A 20,287-nucleotide genomic window follows, 5' to 3' on the forward strand; every position below is an offset into this window, starting at 1 on the left:
ACTAAACTTTCTTACGTACATTCGACTTATCTTAAAAAAAAAACGCCTACTTGGTATTAAAAAAGGAGGTACGTAATAAAAATTTAAATTAATAACTTCAAATCCTAGTTCCATATTGTGTTAGACATCTCTGTTATCTGGATCTATAAAGTATTATCATTACAAACGTATTGTCACGTACAAAATCATTAAGATAATTAATCTGACTAATAATAATATAATCGAACTGCGTTTTCTTTATAAATAATACATAATAAATAATCCCCTGTGGTTATATTATTATGCGTGCTACTAAAGTAGTAATTTGATAATATTTTTCGTATTTTGATGTGAATGTTTTTACATCTTCACAGAGCGTAGAAAAGATAAATAATAAGAACTATAGAGAAAAGTTACATAAATATTAGTTTATATTATGTAATACTAACATGACCAAAACAAGCGGCCGCGGCGGCCGCCGGCCGTGTGGTCGCGATTATCATAACAACTCTTCAACGTTGCTATGGTAACTTCAAACGATTACGTTCTCAACTCGTAGGCGTGTCTATGAGTCAGTTGACGTCAAGACACGCATTAGTCCGCGTTGCCATGGTTACGCATAAACATAGAGCGCACGACGAACTCAGTAGTCAGCGTTACCATGGCTACGCATGACATCAGAGTCGATGAATTCATGAGACGGGGTTACTATGGTTATGCATGAACATTGAACATATTACTCTCTCTTCTCGACCACTCGGTCGAAGAAAGAGTAATATGTTGATGAGAGTAATATGAGTGCTCAGCCGAGTACTCACTCGGCCGAGCACTCGTTAAATACCAACCGAGCACTCGGCTGAGGACACTGACTCGCCACTGTACTCGTTAGGTGTAATCGACCCATAACTTAATCAGTTTCAATTTGACAGCAATTTATTTTTTGTTAAAAATAGTTAATTAATTCATATCAAGAGGATTCTTAATAAGGGTGTAAACGAAAATTTGTATACATTGTTGTTCAGTATTAGAACATAGCATAGAATCTTTTCGAACGCACTAAGAACAACGAAATAATGCTCTACGCCTGTTTACACCAAAATAATTTGACATAGTGGGGTTAGACTGAGCATTCGCTCGTCTAATGTAAATGCACCGTAACTAAAAAAAATGTGTGCGTGTACTAGTGTACACACGTAAGAAGTGAAACTTCTTTTTGACCTTATTTTTCAAAAAATAATTTACTATATACAACTTTACAGAAATACGTCAATCACGCGTGTAAGGGATAAAAACAAGATGGCGCGTAACGAAAAAATGTTACACTAATTTTTTTCCAACCCCGATTAAGAAGTTTCACTTCAAAAATATTCTTGTTTGTGCATCAGTGTCTTCAATAATTCCCAAATCACTTAGATTATTATAATTGTTATTTATTACTTTAGGAAGAAAGCCTGGCTTATCGAAAAATATATGACTGCTATGAAATTTTATAACTTTTATCAAAAATATGACAAATGATAGATTATTATTTCGATTGTCCAAGTATTTAGAAAAATATATACATTCCGATATGTGGTTGCAAAACAGTTAGAAATTAGTCTTGTTATTTTTAACGTGATAACGTTTTTAAAATCGTTTTAGTCGGGTGACATGTTCAGAAACTTGTGTCACACCAAAACCTCACGAGCGCGATCGCAGGTATAACGAGAGAGAGACGGACCGATCTCCCGTCTCATCTCGAGCGCCGCGCTGCCACCAATAAGACGTTATCACGTAAACATCTCGATCGTAAACCTACTTTACAAACAACCAATTTTTACTGAAACAATAACAACTCTTAAAATATTGTATAACAATTCAAATAAATTACTACGCGTAAAAAATAAAAAAATCGCGTTTAAAATTCGTTAAAAGTCTTTAATTTCTAAATGTATAATACTCGCGTAAAATCAAACACTAGAAAATTACTACGGTTCATAGTATCATTGAGATAAAATGATGCCTATAGTATATCTATATTCTATACTAATATTATAAAGAGGAAAGGTTTGTATGTATGTATGTATGTTTTTCACGCATAAACTACTGGACCGATTTTGATGAAATTTGGCACAGATAATCTTTAGACCCTGAGAAAGAACATAGGCTACCTTTTATTGCGAGATATGTACCACGGGCGAAGCCGGGGCGGACCGCTAGTAGTGTATAAATCTATGTTCTTAATATGCTAGTTTACTAAAATAAGTGAACTTTTATTTCATTCATTTTAAAATAATTATTTTCTTAAGATTTTCTAGTTAAAATTTTAGTGCTCATGTAATATTTTTCGTGGAACCTGTCCGATAATTTCGACTAATTTTGATTTGAAATTCATCACTAGATGACGTGTTTATTGCATTAACACATCATTAATATGTATGATTAATACTTTTTTTTTGTAAATTACAATTAAAAACCGACCAAGTGCGAGTCGGACGCGCGCACGAAGGGTTACGTACAGCGTACTATCATCTATAATAGCCAATACGTTTGTTGTAGGTATATTGAGCAAAATACAAAAAAAAAACACGTTTATTGTATTGGGACCCTTAATTTTATTATTTTTTCATTGTTTTAGTAGGTACTTATATGTTGTGGCAACAACGGAAATACATCAATTGTGAAAATTTCAGCTATCACGGTTTATGAGATACAGCCTGGAAACAGACAGACAGCGGAGGCTTAGTACCCTTAACACCCTTAGGCTTATCTAGTAATAGGGGAAGGCCTTTACGTTTTAACCTTTGGGTACGGAACCCTAAAAATTATGCATTGTGTACGTGCGTCAAACATTGTTATTCATAGCTTTCTTTATCTGATAATAATGGCTCATTAGTCTCGAAGAATTTTTACCAGAAATGATAAGCCTATGTTTTTGAAGAAGATAAATATATTATATCCGATGATATCACACGTGGTCGAGACATACAGACTGGGTATAAATAATATTATGTTATTACCATTAAAAAAACGTCTGTCTGTCCGTTAGTGTGCGTTAAACTCAAAAACTAGGTACTGCCCGGATTTCCTTGCTGTATTCAATGCATACTGTAGTTATCGAGGATTTTTTAACGAAGTAACGTGTTGTCATAATACATTTTATTAGAATAATAATCATTAGGTAAACTCTAATCGTATTAAATAATGAATTTTTTATGTACCTATTATTTAAATGCATGAATGTAGGTGTCAATAGTCATTTCTTTTTCGTACCTTTCTTTTTATCATAAGTAGGTAAGTTACAAGTTGATGGCATGTTAAATGTACACTAATATACAATAATTATTATAATGCTTAATCATTTCAGTTGCGAGTATTCATTATTATAGACTAGTTTATAGAATTAAAAGCATGTAAATACATACTGTAACACGTTTTAACGTCGGTTTAGATAAGTAATCGCTGTCATTTTAAATCCCTTGTAATCCTTTAACTATTTATTATCGCAATAACCTAGCACTTACCTACAACTTGATTTCTAAAGCCAAGCTTCAGACATATTTCAGATTTTCCTCAAATAGCTTTATATCATACGCTAGGTATTTATTTTTCTAACTATACTAGATAATAGATAATATTCAATTTAAAATTTAAAACCAAAATAAAACCGAATTATTAAAAACTAGCTTTCCGCCCGCGGCTTCGCTCGCGCAGACAAAGAAAAACCCGCATAGTTCCCCTTCCCGTGGGATTTCCGGGATAAAACCTATCCTATGTCCCGGGGTAAAAAGTAGCCTATGTCCTTTCTCGGGTATCAAAATATCTCTATACCAAATTTCATGCAAATTGGTTCAGTAGTTAAGGCGTGCTTGAGTAACAGACAGACAGACAGAGTTACTTTCGCATTTATAATATTAGTATGGATTTTCCTCAAATAGCTTTATATCATACGCTATTTATTTTTCTAACTATACTAGATAATAGATATTATTCAATTTAAAATTTAAAACCAAAATCAAACCGAATTATTAAAAATTCTATTAGCGTAGATACCAAAATAGAACTCTAATTTTAGATTCATATATGTATGTTCGTCGACAGCCAAGGTCTGCATTATTAAATCTTATAAGAATGCGACAGACAGATGTATAGTAGCTTTATTTATTTAAATTTATTTCATGTAGTTCAGAGAGCCTATTACAGCATAAAGGAATATATGGAAGATAAAAACCCAGGAGGGTTGTCGCGTAAAAACCACAGGACAGTTCTTTGGCATATTATGATAATATATACGTACAGTTACTTACATATTTTGTAAAATTAAAATTGTAATACTGAAATGATTTAAAAGAGCAACTATGGAGTTTCTTGCCGATTCTTCTCCATAGATACTGCTTTCCGAATCGGTGGTAAATTTTAAAAATAATTTGGAAAATCCAAAAGTGCACGCCTCATAATTTTTTTTAATAAATATTTATTAATTATTTTTTTTTTGTTTATTTAATAACAATTAAACCACATCGAATCAGACCCTGAAAAATGAAAGGGTTCTATTCCTGAGCATACTCAAGCGTAAGAGAAAAAAAAAGACTCGATTAGTAAAGTATTTCGGTCGCTATCGTGTTAACAAGAAAAAGGATCCGCACATACAGACACACGGACGTCCAAGACAGAACTTTTTTAAACTGTTTTTTAACTAGTTTAAATAACAAAAATGACGTCAAAAATATCATGAACGTTAAAAATAGTGTTTTTTCTTAATATGTGTGTGTATGTATTATCTTACAAGTGCAATGTATGATACATAAAGACATTTTAAGTTTGAAAAATCAGATGTTTTGCGCGAAGTGACAGTAGTACCCACCTCAACGCTTCGCTTATGAGGCGTGCAATATGTATTGACGTTTCAAAAGTGCTTCTGGAAGAAGTCTAATTGAATAAATAAATGTTTGAGTTTGAGTTTGAGTTTTGTATATCTTTTTAGAAAACCCGCATAGTTCATGTTCCCTTGGGATTTCCGGGATGAAACTATCTTCTATCTAAGGCCTACAATATAATCCAGGAATTATTATTACAATAAAATATCATCAATAACGTATAAGCAAAGTATTACAATATTATTTATAAGTATTCATAATATTATAGTTCTTATCTATAAAATTCTCGTGTCACAGTGCTTGCTACCAAATTCCTCTAAAACGACATTTTTGTCAAATTTTTTGTGTAAGCAATCAATTTATAGTCGATCTTGAATCTCGATGCAGGTCATAAACTATTTTTTATGCCCCATTAAATGATAATGGTCTGGTGGCACAACATTTCCCAGGTCAGCTAGCAAATAAATAATTAATAGCTATATATAAAAATAATAAAATAAATAATACAAAAATTCTAGGCTATGAATGAGACAGTTGACAGGTTCTTAATGTGTTCCTAATTAATTCACTTAATACCATTGAGTTACCATGTACTACGTACTAGAGAGCGCATCGCTACTAAACTATTTGTACCACGAGTTAGAGTCAATCGCCTCGAACCATTTTTTTTTATATTGATTGGTTTTAACTTTTAATTGATAATTCTATTCATATTTTTTTAATAAGATAAACAATATTTATTTGTTAGATTGATTGGTTTTAATTTATAAGTAATAAGAGGCAGAATATCTACAAAGTGTATGAACTCGGCCCGCTTCGCCGCCCTTGTTGCACAGATTTTGTTCGTGTTGTCCTCTCTATAATAATACCTCAATGCTTAATATACGACTTATATTCAATGTCCTGTTTTTTACGACTCATTTTATTCGTGCATTTATTTAAATAACAAAAAAACCGACATAGAATAATGTAGTATACAGATATCTGATAATATCAAACATACGTTAGACCCGGTTTAATACTAATTGCCAGTTTTTTTATTCATTCATAAAGTTATATAATTTCAATACTAGTTTTTACGGACTTTTTTATTTCAAAAATCCTTGCTGAGTAACCTCACTGAGGCCTAAACAGCATTCGCATATCTAATAAATTTATTAATTAAAATTGTTTTAATTATTAAAAAGCCTCTTGTTATTCAAACGACTTCAAAAAAAGTAGGAAGTTCTCAATCCAACGTATTTAAAATTATTTTTGGATTTATTACCTCAGAACTTTCGACTGGGTGAACCGATTTTGACAATTATTTTTTTTTTGAAAGCTGTTGCCTGCCATGTGTCTGGTCCGATTACAAATTGTTTTAGTTCTGGCGATTTGAAGGCGTTTTCTTTTAAAAAAGAATCATTATAAATCACCACATAGTATAAAAGTCGCTTTCTCTGATGTCCCTATGTATGCTTAAATCTTAAAACTACGCAACGTATTTTGATACGGTTTTTTTAATTGGTAGAGTGATTCAAGAGGAAGGTTTTCGTATATAATTTATTATGTTTAAGACAAAGCGGGCGAAGCCGCGGGCGGAAAGCTAGTATAGATATAAAAAACCTCGTATAAAACTAAACACGAAAAAACACTTCATTGTTGGTTTTTCTTTACTATACGAGATTAAAACGACGAGAGGTTAAAAAGCCATAAAATCTAATGAGTTGAATTCGAATACATTAGTAAAATCCTATTACTAGCGGTCCGCCCCGGCTTCGCCCGTGGTACATATTTCGCAATAAAAGGTAGCCTATGTTCTTTCTCAGGGTCTAAAGATTATCTGTGCCAAATTTCATCAAAATCGGTCCAGTAGTTTATGCGTGAAAACCATACATACATACAAACCTTTCCTCTTTATAATATTAGTATAGATTGAGTTAATTCAATATTAAAAATCAAATTGAATAAATTGTAAAATACATGTATTACAGACAACATAATAATAACAAGCCTGTTTTTAAAAATAAACATTTTGTCTCAACACTATAACGTCAAACAATCTCACATTTCTTATTTTTTTTTAATACTTACTGTTAAATCGTCTGAAAAAGTATAAAAAATACAACAAAGACATACGAGGTATTACTGTAATTCATTTTTTTCTGACAATCAGTTATCATCTTTTGTTTTTAAAGTCAACGCGTAAACAATTTCTTATTTAATTTATCACCCAAATTAATCTATACTTATATTATAAAGCTGAAGAGTTTGTTTGTTTGAACGCGCTAATCTCAGGAACGACTAGTCCGATTTGAAAAATTATTTCGGTGTTAGATAGCCCATTATTTATCGTGGAAGGCTACTGGTTACTGGTTATAATATCATCACGCTAAGACCAACAGTAGCGGAGCAATGCGGGTGAAACCGCGGAGCACAGCTAGTGGTTAATTTGTAAATTACCTAAAAATAGTAAATCGCAATTCGAGTCAAGAAGTATTTACTTGGAGTTATCCATCTTTTTATTCCCACATAAATACCGTTATATACGAGTCATACTACGCTAATGAACGTCTACCTTTAAGTATGGAAGCTCTTTATCTTACATTTTCAATCAAACATGTACACCCAATCCCGTCTTAATAAGCAACGGAGATTTTAAAGAAATACTTAAATTACAGATTGTATGAAGATAAATTTGTTAATTTCTTATTTAAATATATAATAAATCTCGTGTTACAATGTTAGTTGGACAACTCCTTGAAAACTTTAACCAATTTTTATGAAAACTATTGTTTTACTCTCGATAAATCTGAGAAATCTGGGCGCAAAATCTTTAATTTATTCATTCAATATTTGTGGGGAAAGCTAGTAAAAAGATAAAATATTTTAATCATTTAATAATTTACCAAAAGTTACTAGTAAAGAAATCTGTTTCAAATTTGTTAGTGAATGCGCAAGATTCATCGCTAAAGTCCTTTAAAACAAATGATTTTCTGTGTTCCGCCAATTCTGAATATTTTGACAAAGAATCTTCCACATTTTTCAAAGTGTCCCCTTGTAGGCGCTCCTTGGCACGCGATAGAACCCATGTGAAAACTGAAAGAACAAATAAAATATTAATTAATCGTAAAATAACGAACTCAACTCAATAACTATCTTTTATCTAGGTATATTATTTGAACATGAACTTTATACATTGTCTGTTTTAGATGGTTGCCTTGCAGATATTTCTGTTCTGTAATAAGGCCGTCTCTTGAACAATTGATGTATTTTTTCAAATATTGCTTTTCTATTATGGTTTGTACAAAAAAGTATCCCACTAATTATTATAAATGCGAAAGTTTGTGAGGATGGATGTATGTGTGTATGTTTGTTACTCTTTCACGCAAATACTAATAACCAATTACAATGAAATTTAGCACACATATAGATGGTAGCTTGGATTAACACATAGGGTAGGTTTTATCCCGGAAATCCCACGGGAACGGGAACTATGGGGGTTTATCTTTGAAAACGCGGGCGAAGCCGCGGGCGGAAGCCTAGTTATAAATAAATAAATAATTTAATCGAAATTCTATACCCAAATAACAATAAAAGCTACAATCTTTTAAATTGGAAATAAATTGTAATTCGATAATAATTGAGTAATTTTAAATTAATTTTTATCAAGCTAATTGCATTTTGTTGTTTCCATGATAATAATATAATATCTGCATCCAAATACTATTACTTAAATAATAATTTACGATAAATATATCGTATAAATACTTCTTTGATTTCATAAAAATCTAAACAAAATGCATTTTTATGCTTTCAGCACTCTTAGTATAAAGCCTGGAAGGATCGGCGGATACTTATAAGAAAGAAAAATATATTTTCTTCTAAAATATTACAATAATTATCTTCATAGGAAGTATATATATTATTGTATTCGAGCATATTATGTTTAAAGTAAAAAAATAATATAACCTATGATAAATTAAACTTGGAAAATGTCAAAGCATTTTGATAATATTTTAAATTGTCTTATTAACTACCATGGAACAATACATATTATTATATAATAATAAGCTGCTTCCTGATTTAAATATTGACCATTATTATTATAATCAATAAGAATAATTAGTTCAATATAACATTATGTATTTTGCTATTTTTCAAGAAGTTTCGATTCAGCGCCATCTATGGAATTGGTGCCGTATTACTGAAATTTCTATGTTATCAAATTGGGTGACCTTATCATTTGTGTTGGTTAAAACACTTTTTTAAAGATGTCGTTAGGACTAATATTTTAGTAGCTGATATGAAAAACTTAAAAAAAAATACGTGTGGCACTCGAGGACTGCCGCGGACCGCGGTAAAGCTATTGGTTAGGGAGCCAGGTGCAAATTTGGTTAACTATTTCCTCTCAAGAGATAATTCGTCAGACGCATGAGAGTATAGTATTATAAAGCCTCGTGAACGTCAGCTGGCGCTCGGTTGGGGGGGTGAGCGGTTGTAGCCTCCCACGCACATAGGAAAAAAAATACATTCATTCATTCATTTCCTCTCAGCTAAAAATTTGTCAAATTGTAGCTAACCCAATATCTCAACGAAAAAAAATAGTCAGCTGGTTACAACATGGTGTATTATACGTCAGCTGGTGTCTCGAACATGAAAGTTAAATTTAAAGAAAAATGTATTTTCCGTTATTTCCTCTCAAACAAAAATTTACCTGATGATAGCTTATATGTAACTGTGGATAAATATATATGTCAGCTGGCTGTATCTTGGTGGAAAAACCGTCAGCTGATACGGGAGGCTACAACCGCTCTTCCCCCCAACCGAGCTCCAGCTGACGTTCACGAGGCTTCATAATACTATACTTTGATGCATTTTACTAATTACCGCTTGAGAGGAACTTGGTCATAAAATCTGCTGCTGGCTCCCGGACCATATCGCATAGCACCGCATCGCTATGCCGGTTGGAGTGGGGAGTGTTAGGTTTTTACTTTTTTCGTTACAGATTTTTTACATACGGTCGCCGCGCTCAAGTCTGAGATAAAAGCTATGCAATAGCTTAATAAATTGCACATCCGTTCAAATAAGAAAAATACTTACCCAAGTGTCTAATTAAATTGCCCAAAGCCAATATTTTTTAATATTATTTTCCAAATAGTAATGGAATTAAATAATGCAGCTTATTTATTAAAGCAAAATTAGCTATTTTACTACTAACTACTAATCTTGTTTTAAAATATTATTATCTACTAGCTTTCCGCCCAGCTTCGCCCGCGTAGTCAAAGAAAAACCCGCACTGTTCAAAATGTATAAGATTTTGCGCGTAAAAAAAAACAATAAAAAAATAAATAAAACAACACAGGTAGTTGTCGATTCGTTAATGTTGTAAACGAATCCGCAATCGATATGCTAGTATATATAATACATAATATTATAGGTATTATATATAATACATATACCTATTACAATACCATGGAAGAGCATAGGATATTTTCAATTTTTTCCCCTCATTTCCCCAGTGTCATGATATCTTACGTTTCATTGAATGGTCGTGATGGAATACCGTTGCCTTATTCATAAACCAATTTCCGAGAAAACGTATCAAGCCAATAATATTCAAAATTTCATATAATAATTTTGATTATATGAAAGTGAATGCAGATGATGACTTATTATGAAATTAAATACCAAATTTATCTTTCTACGAAAATCTTTGAGTGCCTTCCTTGTTTTCCGCCTATATCACTATCACTACATACTGTAAAACAAAGTCGCTTTCGCTGTCCCTATATACTTTAAATCTTTAAAACTACGCAACGGATTCTAATGCGGTTTTTTTAATAGATAGAGTGATTATCGAGGAAAGTTTTTGAAACGGGCGAAGCCGCGGACGAAAAGCAAGTTGGTAATAATATTTATTTCATTGCGATTGGCTATACATACTGTATGTACTGTGTTTATTTTTTGCTATACAATACAGTAGTATTGAGATTTGAGACTGTTACTTATATGATACCTACCATAGTGTGTTCTAAGTTTCTTCTTCAAAGTTTTGCAGGTATACGCGATGGCGTATGTGTCGTAGTCTGTAGACAGTATGAAGAACGGGAATTGAAGAACTTTATCTGTGAAAAGACATTTATTTTTAAAAGACAATACATTATTTTGTCCAGTATACATTTGTTAAAAAGGCACTTTTTGTGTGTACTAATATATGGTTGAGATTTAAGCTCTCTAACTTTTTCGTTTCCTTTGATGATGTAGAACCAATTGAATCAAAACATTACAGTATTCCTATTTTTTGTTACTAAAAACTTATTTAGAACAATATTTAAGCAATAAAGTCATAATTTTGCATAAACAATATTGTAGGTATATTTTGTAATTAGTAGAAATACCATGCACAAAATTTCATTATTTTCTAATATTCGCAACTAAAACGCTTGTTTACAACTGCAGAAAAAGCACTAAATTTACATATACCTCCATCCTCATGGCTGACTATAAATTGTGCCCTATTACCAGCATCAAACGTAGGGTCAACCCTTGCGAAATACGACTTCTGTGTTCTGTTCCCTCCGTCCATATCAACATAGGTTTCTCTCAAGGTATAACCAAGGTTGTCTTCTTGGAAGTCGAGGGAGGCACAGTCGTAGATGTTGCGTCCATCACTGGCATAGCTTGCCACGTTGTACCAGAGCCCTGAAAACTTTAGGATAGTATAATTAGATAGGTATTTATGATAAGTGGTAGGAAATTATCGTAAAATACAAAAGAAAGTAGAACTTTGTTCATCTCCAAAAACTACTGGGACTATGTCTTCTTTGTTTTAAATTTACATTACTATAATAAAATGATGTTTTCGTTAAACAATTTATCTACAAAAAAATATAATTGGGCATCTCATTCTCAATTACAATCTGAAAAAATGTTTGTTTATTTTATACACACCGTATTTTCTCCTTAGTAACAAACATGTACATACATCCAATTAAATCTAATTCCATATCATACTTGACCGGAATAATAAACATTTTAAATAGAGAAATCAATTACGATTTACGCTAAAAACAATGAGTAAGTGATTATAAAACAAAAACAAATCTAAATCAAGAATCGATTTACATCAATCAAGACGCAAGCTGAATATAATGAATAATAAACAGCATATAAGTACTTAATTAATGCAACGTAGTGTTGCAATTTACTTTTTACATACAAAAACAATCTTGTGATAAGCTCACTTGTCTCAAAGATATTCCTGTCGCGTCAGAACATTATAAATTTCAAATCAAACTTACTTTTGTATAATCTAGTTTCTCGTGGATTTTCACATCAGGACATTCCCCTGGTAACGTGAATTCTGCGCCATATACCAAGCTGGTGAGACAAAAACAAATGAAGAGAAACATTTTGAATATGTTGACTGCTCAACTGTACTGAGCCGAGTGACTCGACTCCTACGTGATAATTATCCAATGATGACCCCTGGTGTTATATAAATCGTGGGTTATATTTAGCAAGGGTAATGGCGAATATTCTTGGAAGTGGATTGATGGGAAATCAAGTAATAAAGGACGCAATGGTAATCGTCTTGTGTATGATCTTCTCGAAAATTCTTTGAGTATTTCATGGAATATGGTACATGATATTGCATGGAAACAAGTTGAGTGATTAAAGATTGATGTTCCTGGAATCCTGATTTATTAAAACATTTTCATACATCGGATACATTTCAAAATTTATAGCGCTGTAAACTTTTGCTTTTGGTACCACAAATACGCAACCATTATTTATTTTAAGATTAACATTGGAGTACATAAGAAAACCTTATTTTTACGTGCTCGTACATAAAAAACCATCTTCTTAAGTTTTCTTCTTTTGTACTGGCTTCTCCCAGCTGAAAATCTAGAAAAAATTGCAATTCTGCTTATTGCAATGAAGTATTGAATCATATTGAAATAACAATGCTTTATATCGACCTCAAAATGCACTATTATCAATAACAATAGTGAACTGACTGTCTTCAACGTAGCCCAAATCAAAAGTAGTATTGGTATCGAAAAAATTATGTCCAACAGTAAATTATTATTTCTAGTGATGACTATGCAGTGAATTTCTGTTTTACCTGTAGGTAAATAGGAACCAGATTCTATCGATAAATGATGCGGCAAAGGATGCCGCACTATGACCTTAAATAAACCAAAATTGTCTAAATTATGATCTTTCTAGGCTTTTTAATTTCCTCAAAGCGTCCTTGTTGTTGCTTTTTATTTTGATGTTTATATCTTGGGTTTCTACAGAAATTGTTATCAATACAGAGAATTGTTTATTTGTTATTGTAATGACTAAATAACAGATTAAGTTTTGAGCTTATAATTATTTATTTTGCGAAGTTATATATAGAATAGGTACTAGATTTAATTCGATTACACAGTAGAATACAGTTATTTTAAAATTAATGTCATGGGAGAAAGTGCAATCAGTATTGCCTTACATCGTGTGTATTGGTGTTTCTGTTGAGGTGATTTTTCGGTGACAGGAAAGAAAAGCTTTACAAATGTACTTCAAGAATAATTTTCAGCCCTATTATAGCCTCTTTATACACTGTATAAATAGTAAAAGCAGTGAATAATTCTTTGAAGTCAAATGTTGATATTCAAAAGGTTAATTCTTATTAAATTAATTAACGCGTTATTCTTAGAATGAATCGATAACCTTTAGCCCAAGAGAAACTATTGGTATCTCAATGATTCCTACAGTCGGAGCACGGAGTTCGTCATGATTAACATAATAATATTTTGTGCATTTTTTACTAATGCATATGGATATTTCACTATTCCAGGGAAGTGTCCCGAAAATGTAGCCGTGCAAGATGATTTTAGGTTAGCTGATGTAAGTACTTTGTTTTTTAATGTATTTTCATTTGGTTTAATATCGTCTGGAGCATCCAAATATATTTAATTTAAGTTTAAGATGAATTTTCTTATGCGTGAAATGTAACGCCCGCCTAATGTAAACAAACAAGTTGTGAATGTTTTATCGTGATCTTGAGTGAAACTCTTCCGAATATATTCACTTTCTTAACAAAGTTCTGAAATTCTTCGCATATTCTAACATTAATATTATTCGTGAATTGTTTTTTTATGTATAATTAATAACAACACTCAGATGATTCCAAATGTTAAATTATTTCCTTATGAAATTGTATGTGTATTAAGCAAGTGAAACAGATGACCTATCAATTAGTCTTATTCTCTACTAGAGGTCCGCCCCGGCTTCGCCCGTGGTACATATAATTTCGCAATAAAAGGTAGCCTATGTCCTTTCTCGGGTATCAAAATATCTCCATATCAAATTTCATGCAAATTGGTTCAGTAGTTAAGGCGTGATGGAGTAACAGACAGACAGACAGAGTTACTTTCGCATTTATAATATTAGAATGGATTGCAAACCTCTTATACCGTCCGCGTCAGTGATATTATGTATTTTACACTCAAAATTTTGCATATAATTTCAGTTCTACGGAAAATGGTACCAAGCATACCACTACTCCAGTGATGGCCAGAACCTCAATAACTGTTCCACTTTAGAACTGATGACCAGACCCTCAGGGATCTATCTGAACCAGTCCAGAATTGACAGAGGTCTTTTCCATCGGTACAGCGTTGGGAAGGTTGAAATACCAACAAGAGTGGAAGATGCAGCTAATTTGGAACTGATTTTCGCTTATAAGAATGCTCCTCGGCGATGTGAGTTTTCTGTTTAGTAATGTATCGAAACTGACATAGTGTTGCTTACTTCTTGATATAGCAGCATTGCCTGTTCATAGTCATACGATATTAGGAGATTAATTTCAACACTGTCTTACTGGTGGACTTTCTTTAAGAGATAATTTAACGTTTTTGATGGTTCCCATGGTATATTGTAATAGCTTGAGTTCTAAAATTAAATTATTTATAATTAATTATAATATATTTGAAGGTTGCATGGCAGAGATGGCTTTGAGCCATAAGGCCGCCATTTGTACCTACATTTTGAATGGTTTTGTTGTACTTTTATTTTGTAAGACTTTTGTACAATAAAGAGTAAATAAATAAATAATAAATATTTTATGGACATATTTTTACCGTAATTTTAAACTTTAGTTATATTTTCCCAATTCACGCCCTTATAATTAAAAATTGCTCTTCTCCAAATAAAAAAAATACCTTCAATTATCGATTGAATTGCTGATTTATTACTGTGTTGTGACGATTTTACTCCACAGTGAAGACGAGGAAGTACCCGTTCAAGGTGTTAGCTACGAACTACAACTACTATGCAACTGTGTATACTTGTCAATACAGTCCACTTATTGACAAACACTTTAGTAAGTAATTCGTTTTTATTGGATTCAAATCCTCTTTTACATTTGTTAATACTTTCTGGATTGCCTTATTTTGTATTAATTGGATATTTCATATCCTTATATTTGTATTTGAAGTACTTGTCTTTCTAATTTAATCAGTTTGTGATAAGTTATTGTTAAATTTTAAAGTGCTCTAAATTTTAGCACGACAAAATTAAACGACTTAAATTTTTTAACTAATAATTAAAATATTTTCGTAAACAGCTCCTAAAAAAATAAGGTAACTAATATGTTTTCAGTGTACGTGTGGATACTATCCAGAAATCCATCACTAAATGTAGTTTCAAAGGAATTAGCGATGAAACCTCTGCAACAGTTTGGTGTGAATAACAGTATTCAAAGGAATATGGTCAAAGAGGACAGGAACAAATGTGTACCGAAATACTATGATGATGTACCACTGGAGCCTATGACTTTCAGATTTCCAGTACCAATATAATATTGTACCAGACACAATTGATGGCCAGATCCGAATAAATAAGGAAATTGTTGAACGTAAAAGAAAGACGCAACTAAAAATAACATGGAAACAAAAAATTAAAACAACCTTTTTTAATACAGAAGAATTTAAAAAGAGATTACATTAGATGATTAAGATAATACTGTGATACACCTTTCTAATGTTTCCAACCTCATAATTTCTGCGTAGTCATACAGTTAAGGCACGTACACCATTCGAAGTGTTATTTTTAAGTTTGGTTCATCAATAAAACAATAGAATCCAGTACAAAATTATATTACAGTATCTTATTTACATTCCTGCGTTTCTTCCATAGTTTCATTACCACTATTTATATTAACTGCATGTATTTGTGCAGTCCATTGATAACTACAAGCACTGTGGTCTTCTTTTTTTAAGTACACAGTATTGGCATCAGGCAGCAGTTTTAGCTGGTGATGCGCTTGTTCTAGTAGATCATCTGATAATGTTGTACTTCGTGAAAGAATCCAGGCATTAACTGAAAATGTTATAAAACATCTTAATACTGAAGACAGATTTAGCTTATGAGTTATGACTATTGGTAAATATTTTTAATGATGGTCGCAGATATCGGATCTATTATTATAGAGGGTAGGCAATTTCTTTATTTTATCATGTTTATCAATTTACATTTGAGCAGTTAAGGCTTGAACGTAAAACTGTAGATCCTGGGTTCAATGTCCAAAATTATGTATTTTGCCTGCCAGACAATTTTTTAAATTTTCTGTCTGGCAGGACATAGTTAAAATGCGTCAACCATATACATATAAGCTGTATAAAACGCATGAGGGACTTTTTAGTTCGTCTAGACTCAGGAGTCACTCACAAGTGTTTCGGACTTAATTTGTCTATGTATAGTCCTATTTAAATCAAACTACAATTGAATATTACTACCAAATGTAGTGAAAAAGTGTTGCAAAGCAACAGGTTTGTTTTTCTTACAACAAATTCACATAAAGAGAACTTGAACACACACCAAACAAAATTACCACGCTAAATCGACGCTATTTGCGTGACTCCCGACTCATTGTAAAACTTCTTCAGATCAAATTTGTCTTTAATAAACTTACCATATTTCAATTGTAAATTTCCATTTACTCTGCAGCCGTAAAGCACTGAATAATTCGTATAATCCGTTGATATAACAGACAGGGGCACACCGACCGGGTCTGTAATTATTTACAATTTGTTTTCAGTACTCTTTTGGACTTTTAACGCACAAATGACAGGCCTTTGCCCGGGGCAAACAGAATGTGTGATTCCTTTTGTATTTTAATGCTGTTGAGTATTGTATGGATTCTGTTTGTTTGTGAACGAACGGTAAAAAAGGGAAGGATTGTCTGGTATGATTTCAAAAACAACGAAACTATGACTCTGTGAGGGGAAAAACTAATGAATTAAATTAACTACAGATTTTTAAGCTCCGTAATTGTTTGTTGTTTGTTTGTTACTCCTTCTCGCAAAAACTGCTGAACCAATTTTCATGAAATTAAGCACATACATAGAACTTGTATTAACACATAGGATAGTTTTTATCCCTAAAATCCCACTAGAGCGGGAACTTTTTTGCCTTTGATTACGCGGGCGAAGCTGCGGGCGAAACTTCAAATAAAACATTCAATAAACATACCTACATTATTTGCTTCTACAGGGAACACGGCTTCATCACCAGACGCGTACGTACTGTTTACATGAAGCACATACTGTATGTCACCTTTGATGTAACCGCTCTGAATCCTCACTCGACGCCCACAAAGCTGGAACACTTTGTAGGCACAGTGACCGTCCGTTTCGTACCAGATTGGGAATTTCTCTATCACATACCATTTGCCGAGGAACTGGAATAAAAAAAAAATGATGACAATAAATAAAGAAAACAATGTTATTTGTAATGAACACAATAAAATAAAATATAGTCCTTAACAAGTTATTTTTCTAAAATACTTTATGTATACTAGCTTCACCTCGCAGCATTTCTTATCGATTGCACGAAAAAGGTAACCAAGTACTTAATTAACCTCAGTCAATAATATCAATCTCTGTATCCTAATTAAAAACGAATAACCACTTATGAGCAGATTAGGAAACAGTATCCTTCAAAACTGTCGCATTACTAAAATAAAATTTACAAAATTTTAATAAAATTACTAGAAGTGTCAGCTTTATCACGAACTAAAACTAAAAATGCACATAAATGTGTAGTAGCAGACTGAAAGAATTTTACATTTATAATAGAGTGCATTTTAAAATTCTTATTAAAATTTACGTTCAAAGAAATAACAGACGTGTCACCTAATGGAGACATATTGCCGTCCGCTGATGCTCGATTTCCTAAAATACTTGCAGTTATAAAGAGGAAATATGAAAATATTTCATACATGTGACAGGCAAACGTTTTGAGAATAGATACTTACGTATTTTAATATTTGCCGAAAAATCTGATTTTGTGATATGGCTATGATGATTTTTACATGAATACTAGCGGTCCGCCCCGGCTTCGCCCGTGGTACATATGAAAAATAATTTGGAAAATCCAAAAGTGCACGCCTCATAATTTTTTTTTAATAAATATTTATTAATTATTATTTTTGTTTATTTAATAACAATTAAACCACATCGAATCAGACCCTGAAAAATGAAAGGGTTCTATTCCTGAGCATACTCAAGCGTAAGAGAAAAAAAAAGACTCGATTAGTAAAGTATTTCGGTCGCTATCGTGTTAACAAGAAAAAGGATCCGCACATACAGACACACGGACGTCCAAGACAGAACTTTTTTAAACTGTTTTTTAACTAGTTTAAATAACAAAAATGACATCAAAAATATCATGAACGTTAAAAATAGTGTTTTTTCTTAATATGTGTGTGTAATTGTGTATGTATTATCTTACAAGTGCAATGTATGATACATAAAGACATTTTAAGTTTGAAAAATCAGATGTTTTGCGCGAAGTGACAGTAGTACCCACCTCAACGCTTCGCTTATGAGGCGTGCAATAGATGTTGGCCGATTCTCAGACTTATCCGATATGCACAGAAAATTTCATGAGAATCGGTCCACCCGTTTCGGAGGAGTATGCAGACTAACATTGTGACACGAGAATTTTATATATAATGGCTGGTTCACACTTTGATTAGTGCGAGTGCAGGTGATGAGTGCGAGTGCAGGTGTGTAGTGCGAGTAGTGTCCAATTGACTGCGAGTGCAGGTGATTAGTGCGAGTGCAGGTGTGTAGTGCGAGTAGTGTCCAATTGACTGCGAGTGCAGGTGATTAGTGCGAGTGCAGGCACGCTGCGAGTGAGGGGGAAGGGAGGGCGCGCGGGACGTGGCTACTCGCAGTCCACTCGCAAAAAAATAGAACACGCTTCTATTCACTTTACTACACAGCCTACTAAACACTCGCACTAAACAGTCGCTGTCCACACGTAGTACTACTCATCACCTGCACTCGCACTAATCAAAGTGTGAACCAGCCATTGGATTTATATTTTTATAGTTACAATGTCAAAAAATAGCCACTGTTTAGATATCCCACTAAAAGGGTTCACGTCTGGATGTTTGTTGTGTTTCACACAAAAAAGTATGATAAGATCTGTATCAAAATTTGGTGAAGATATACATTATTATCTAAATTATCACATAGGCTTGGTACATCACAAAAAAGCCGCCGGCTCCAAGTAAAACAAATACTAATCTCATTAATAATGCAAAACCTGTACTATTTATAGCATCTCACGAGTGATAAAGCCGCTCTTTGTACATTTATATTATAAATTTTATATATCATAAGTTCATTATTTTATTGTTCATCATTTTATATCATAAGTTATCTCAACCATGTAACAAACTGTATTTCTGTGTATGTACAATAAAGAGAATTCATTCATTCACTCCTCCTTACATCTTCCACCATCATAGAAACAATGCTGTACAGATTTATAAGGAAGATTGTTGTTGAAAAATATTTAAGACTAGTAGCACAGTATTACCATATTTCCTAATAATATTGTAATACTGTGCTAGTAGTATAACTACAGCAGTTTCACCGGTATTGTTATAAGAACTAACCTTATCAATCTGGAATAACTCCATAGTTTTCACATCCTTGCATTCTCCGAATTGCAATATCTGTCCAACTATCACTTGAAAAACAGTAAACAGCACTATAATAATTTCCTTGCGCATCGTTCATTGCAACTGGAACGCGTTTAGTACGTGTTTTTAGAGCTGATATAGCGGTATCTTCATCTAGATAAATCTCGATATCTTCGATTGACGTGGCTTCTAGAGAGGGTATTGACTCATGATCCTATCCTTTTATTATTTTCTTATCATTGATGTGAAGTCCCGTATCCCGTTGTAGAGGATGGAATTGTTATCATTTTATTGTGTTCTAGTTTTGTATTAATTATAATTCTGGATTTATATTTAATCATTTTTAAACCTTTTTATAGTTCTCATATTAAGTTCTCATCTCTAATCTTCATGGTTTCATTGACTCATTTAATCTATACTTAATATGATAAAGCTGAAGAGTTTATTTGTTTGTTTGATCGCGCTAATCTCGAGAACTACGTGT

General features: G+C 32.5%; 3 protein-coding genes across 3 annotated transcripts; 1 reads left to right on the forward strand and 2 right to left on the reverse strand.

The window, feature by feature from the left end:
• Positions 1-7,698: 7,698 nt before the first annotated feature.
• Positions 7,699-12,288, reverse strand: LOC149900825 (lopap-like). Its single transcript, XM_090112417.1, has 4 exons — positions 12,119-12,288; positions 11,301-11,526; positions 10,838-10,942; positions 7,699-7,913 (listed from the first exon to the last, which is right to left on the reverse strand). Exons 1-4 carry the CDS (start codon positions 12,227-12,229, stop codon positions 7,720-7,722), a joined length of 636 nt encoding a protein of 211 aa, XP_089968543.1. The 5' UTR covers positions 12,230-12,288; the 3' UTR covers positions 7,699-7,719.
• Positions 12,289-13,564: 1,276 nt separating this feature from the next.
• LOC149900826 (insecticyanin-A-like) lies at positions 13,565-15,963 on the forward strand. Its single transcript, XM_090112265.1, has 4 exons — positions 13,565-13,712; positions 14,338-14,569; positions 15,088-15,189; positions 15,468-15,963. Exons 1-4 carry the CDS (start codon positions 13,599-13,601, stop codon positions 15,665-15,667), a joined length of 648 nt encoding a protein of 215 aa, XP_089968391.1. The 5' UTR covers positions 13,565-13,598; the 3' UTR covers positions 15,668-15,963.
• LOC149900827 (lopap-like) lies at positions 15,936-20,220 on the reverse strand. The gene is made up of 4 exons (XM_090112266.1): positions 19,777-20,220; positions 17,340-17,547; positions 16,780-16,878; positions 15,936-16,187 (listed from the first exon to the last, which is right to left on the reverse strand). Exons 1-4 carry the CDS (start codon positions 19,891-19,893, stop codon positions 15,976-15,978), a joined length of 636 nt encoding a protein of 211 aa, XP_089968392.1. The 5' UTR covers positions 19,894-20,220; the 3' UTR covers positions 15,936-15,975.
• Between the last annotated feature and the right edge of the window lie 67 nt (positions 20,221-20,287).

Source organism: Colias eurytheme, chromosome 18, assembly GCF_061535395.1.
Source record: "Colias eurytheme isolate Ceu_HAF_F1 chromosome 18, ilColEury1 Martin Lab GWU primary, whole genome shotgun sequence".
NCBI classification, from domain to species: Eukaryota; Metazoa; Arthropoda; class Insecta; order Lepidoptera; family Pieridae; genus Colias; species Colias eurytheme.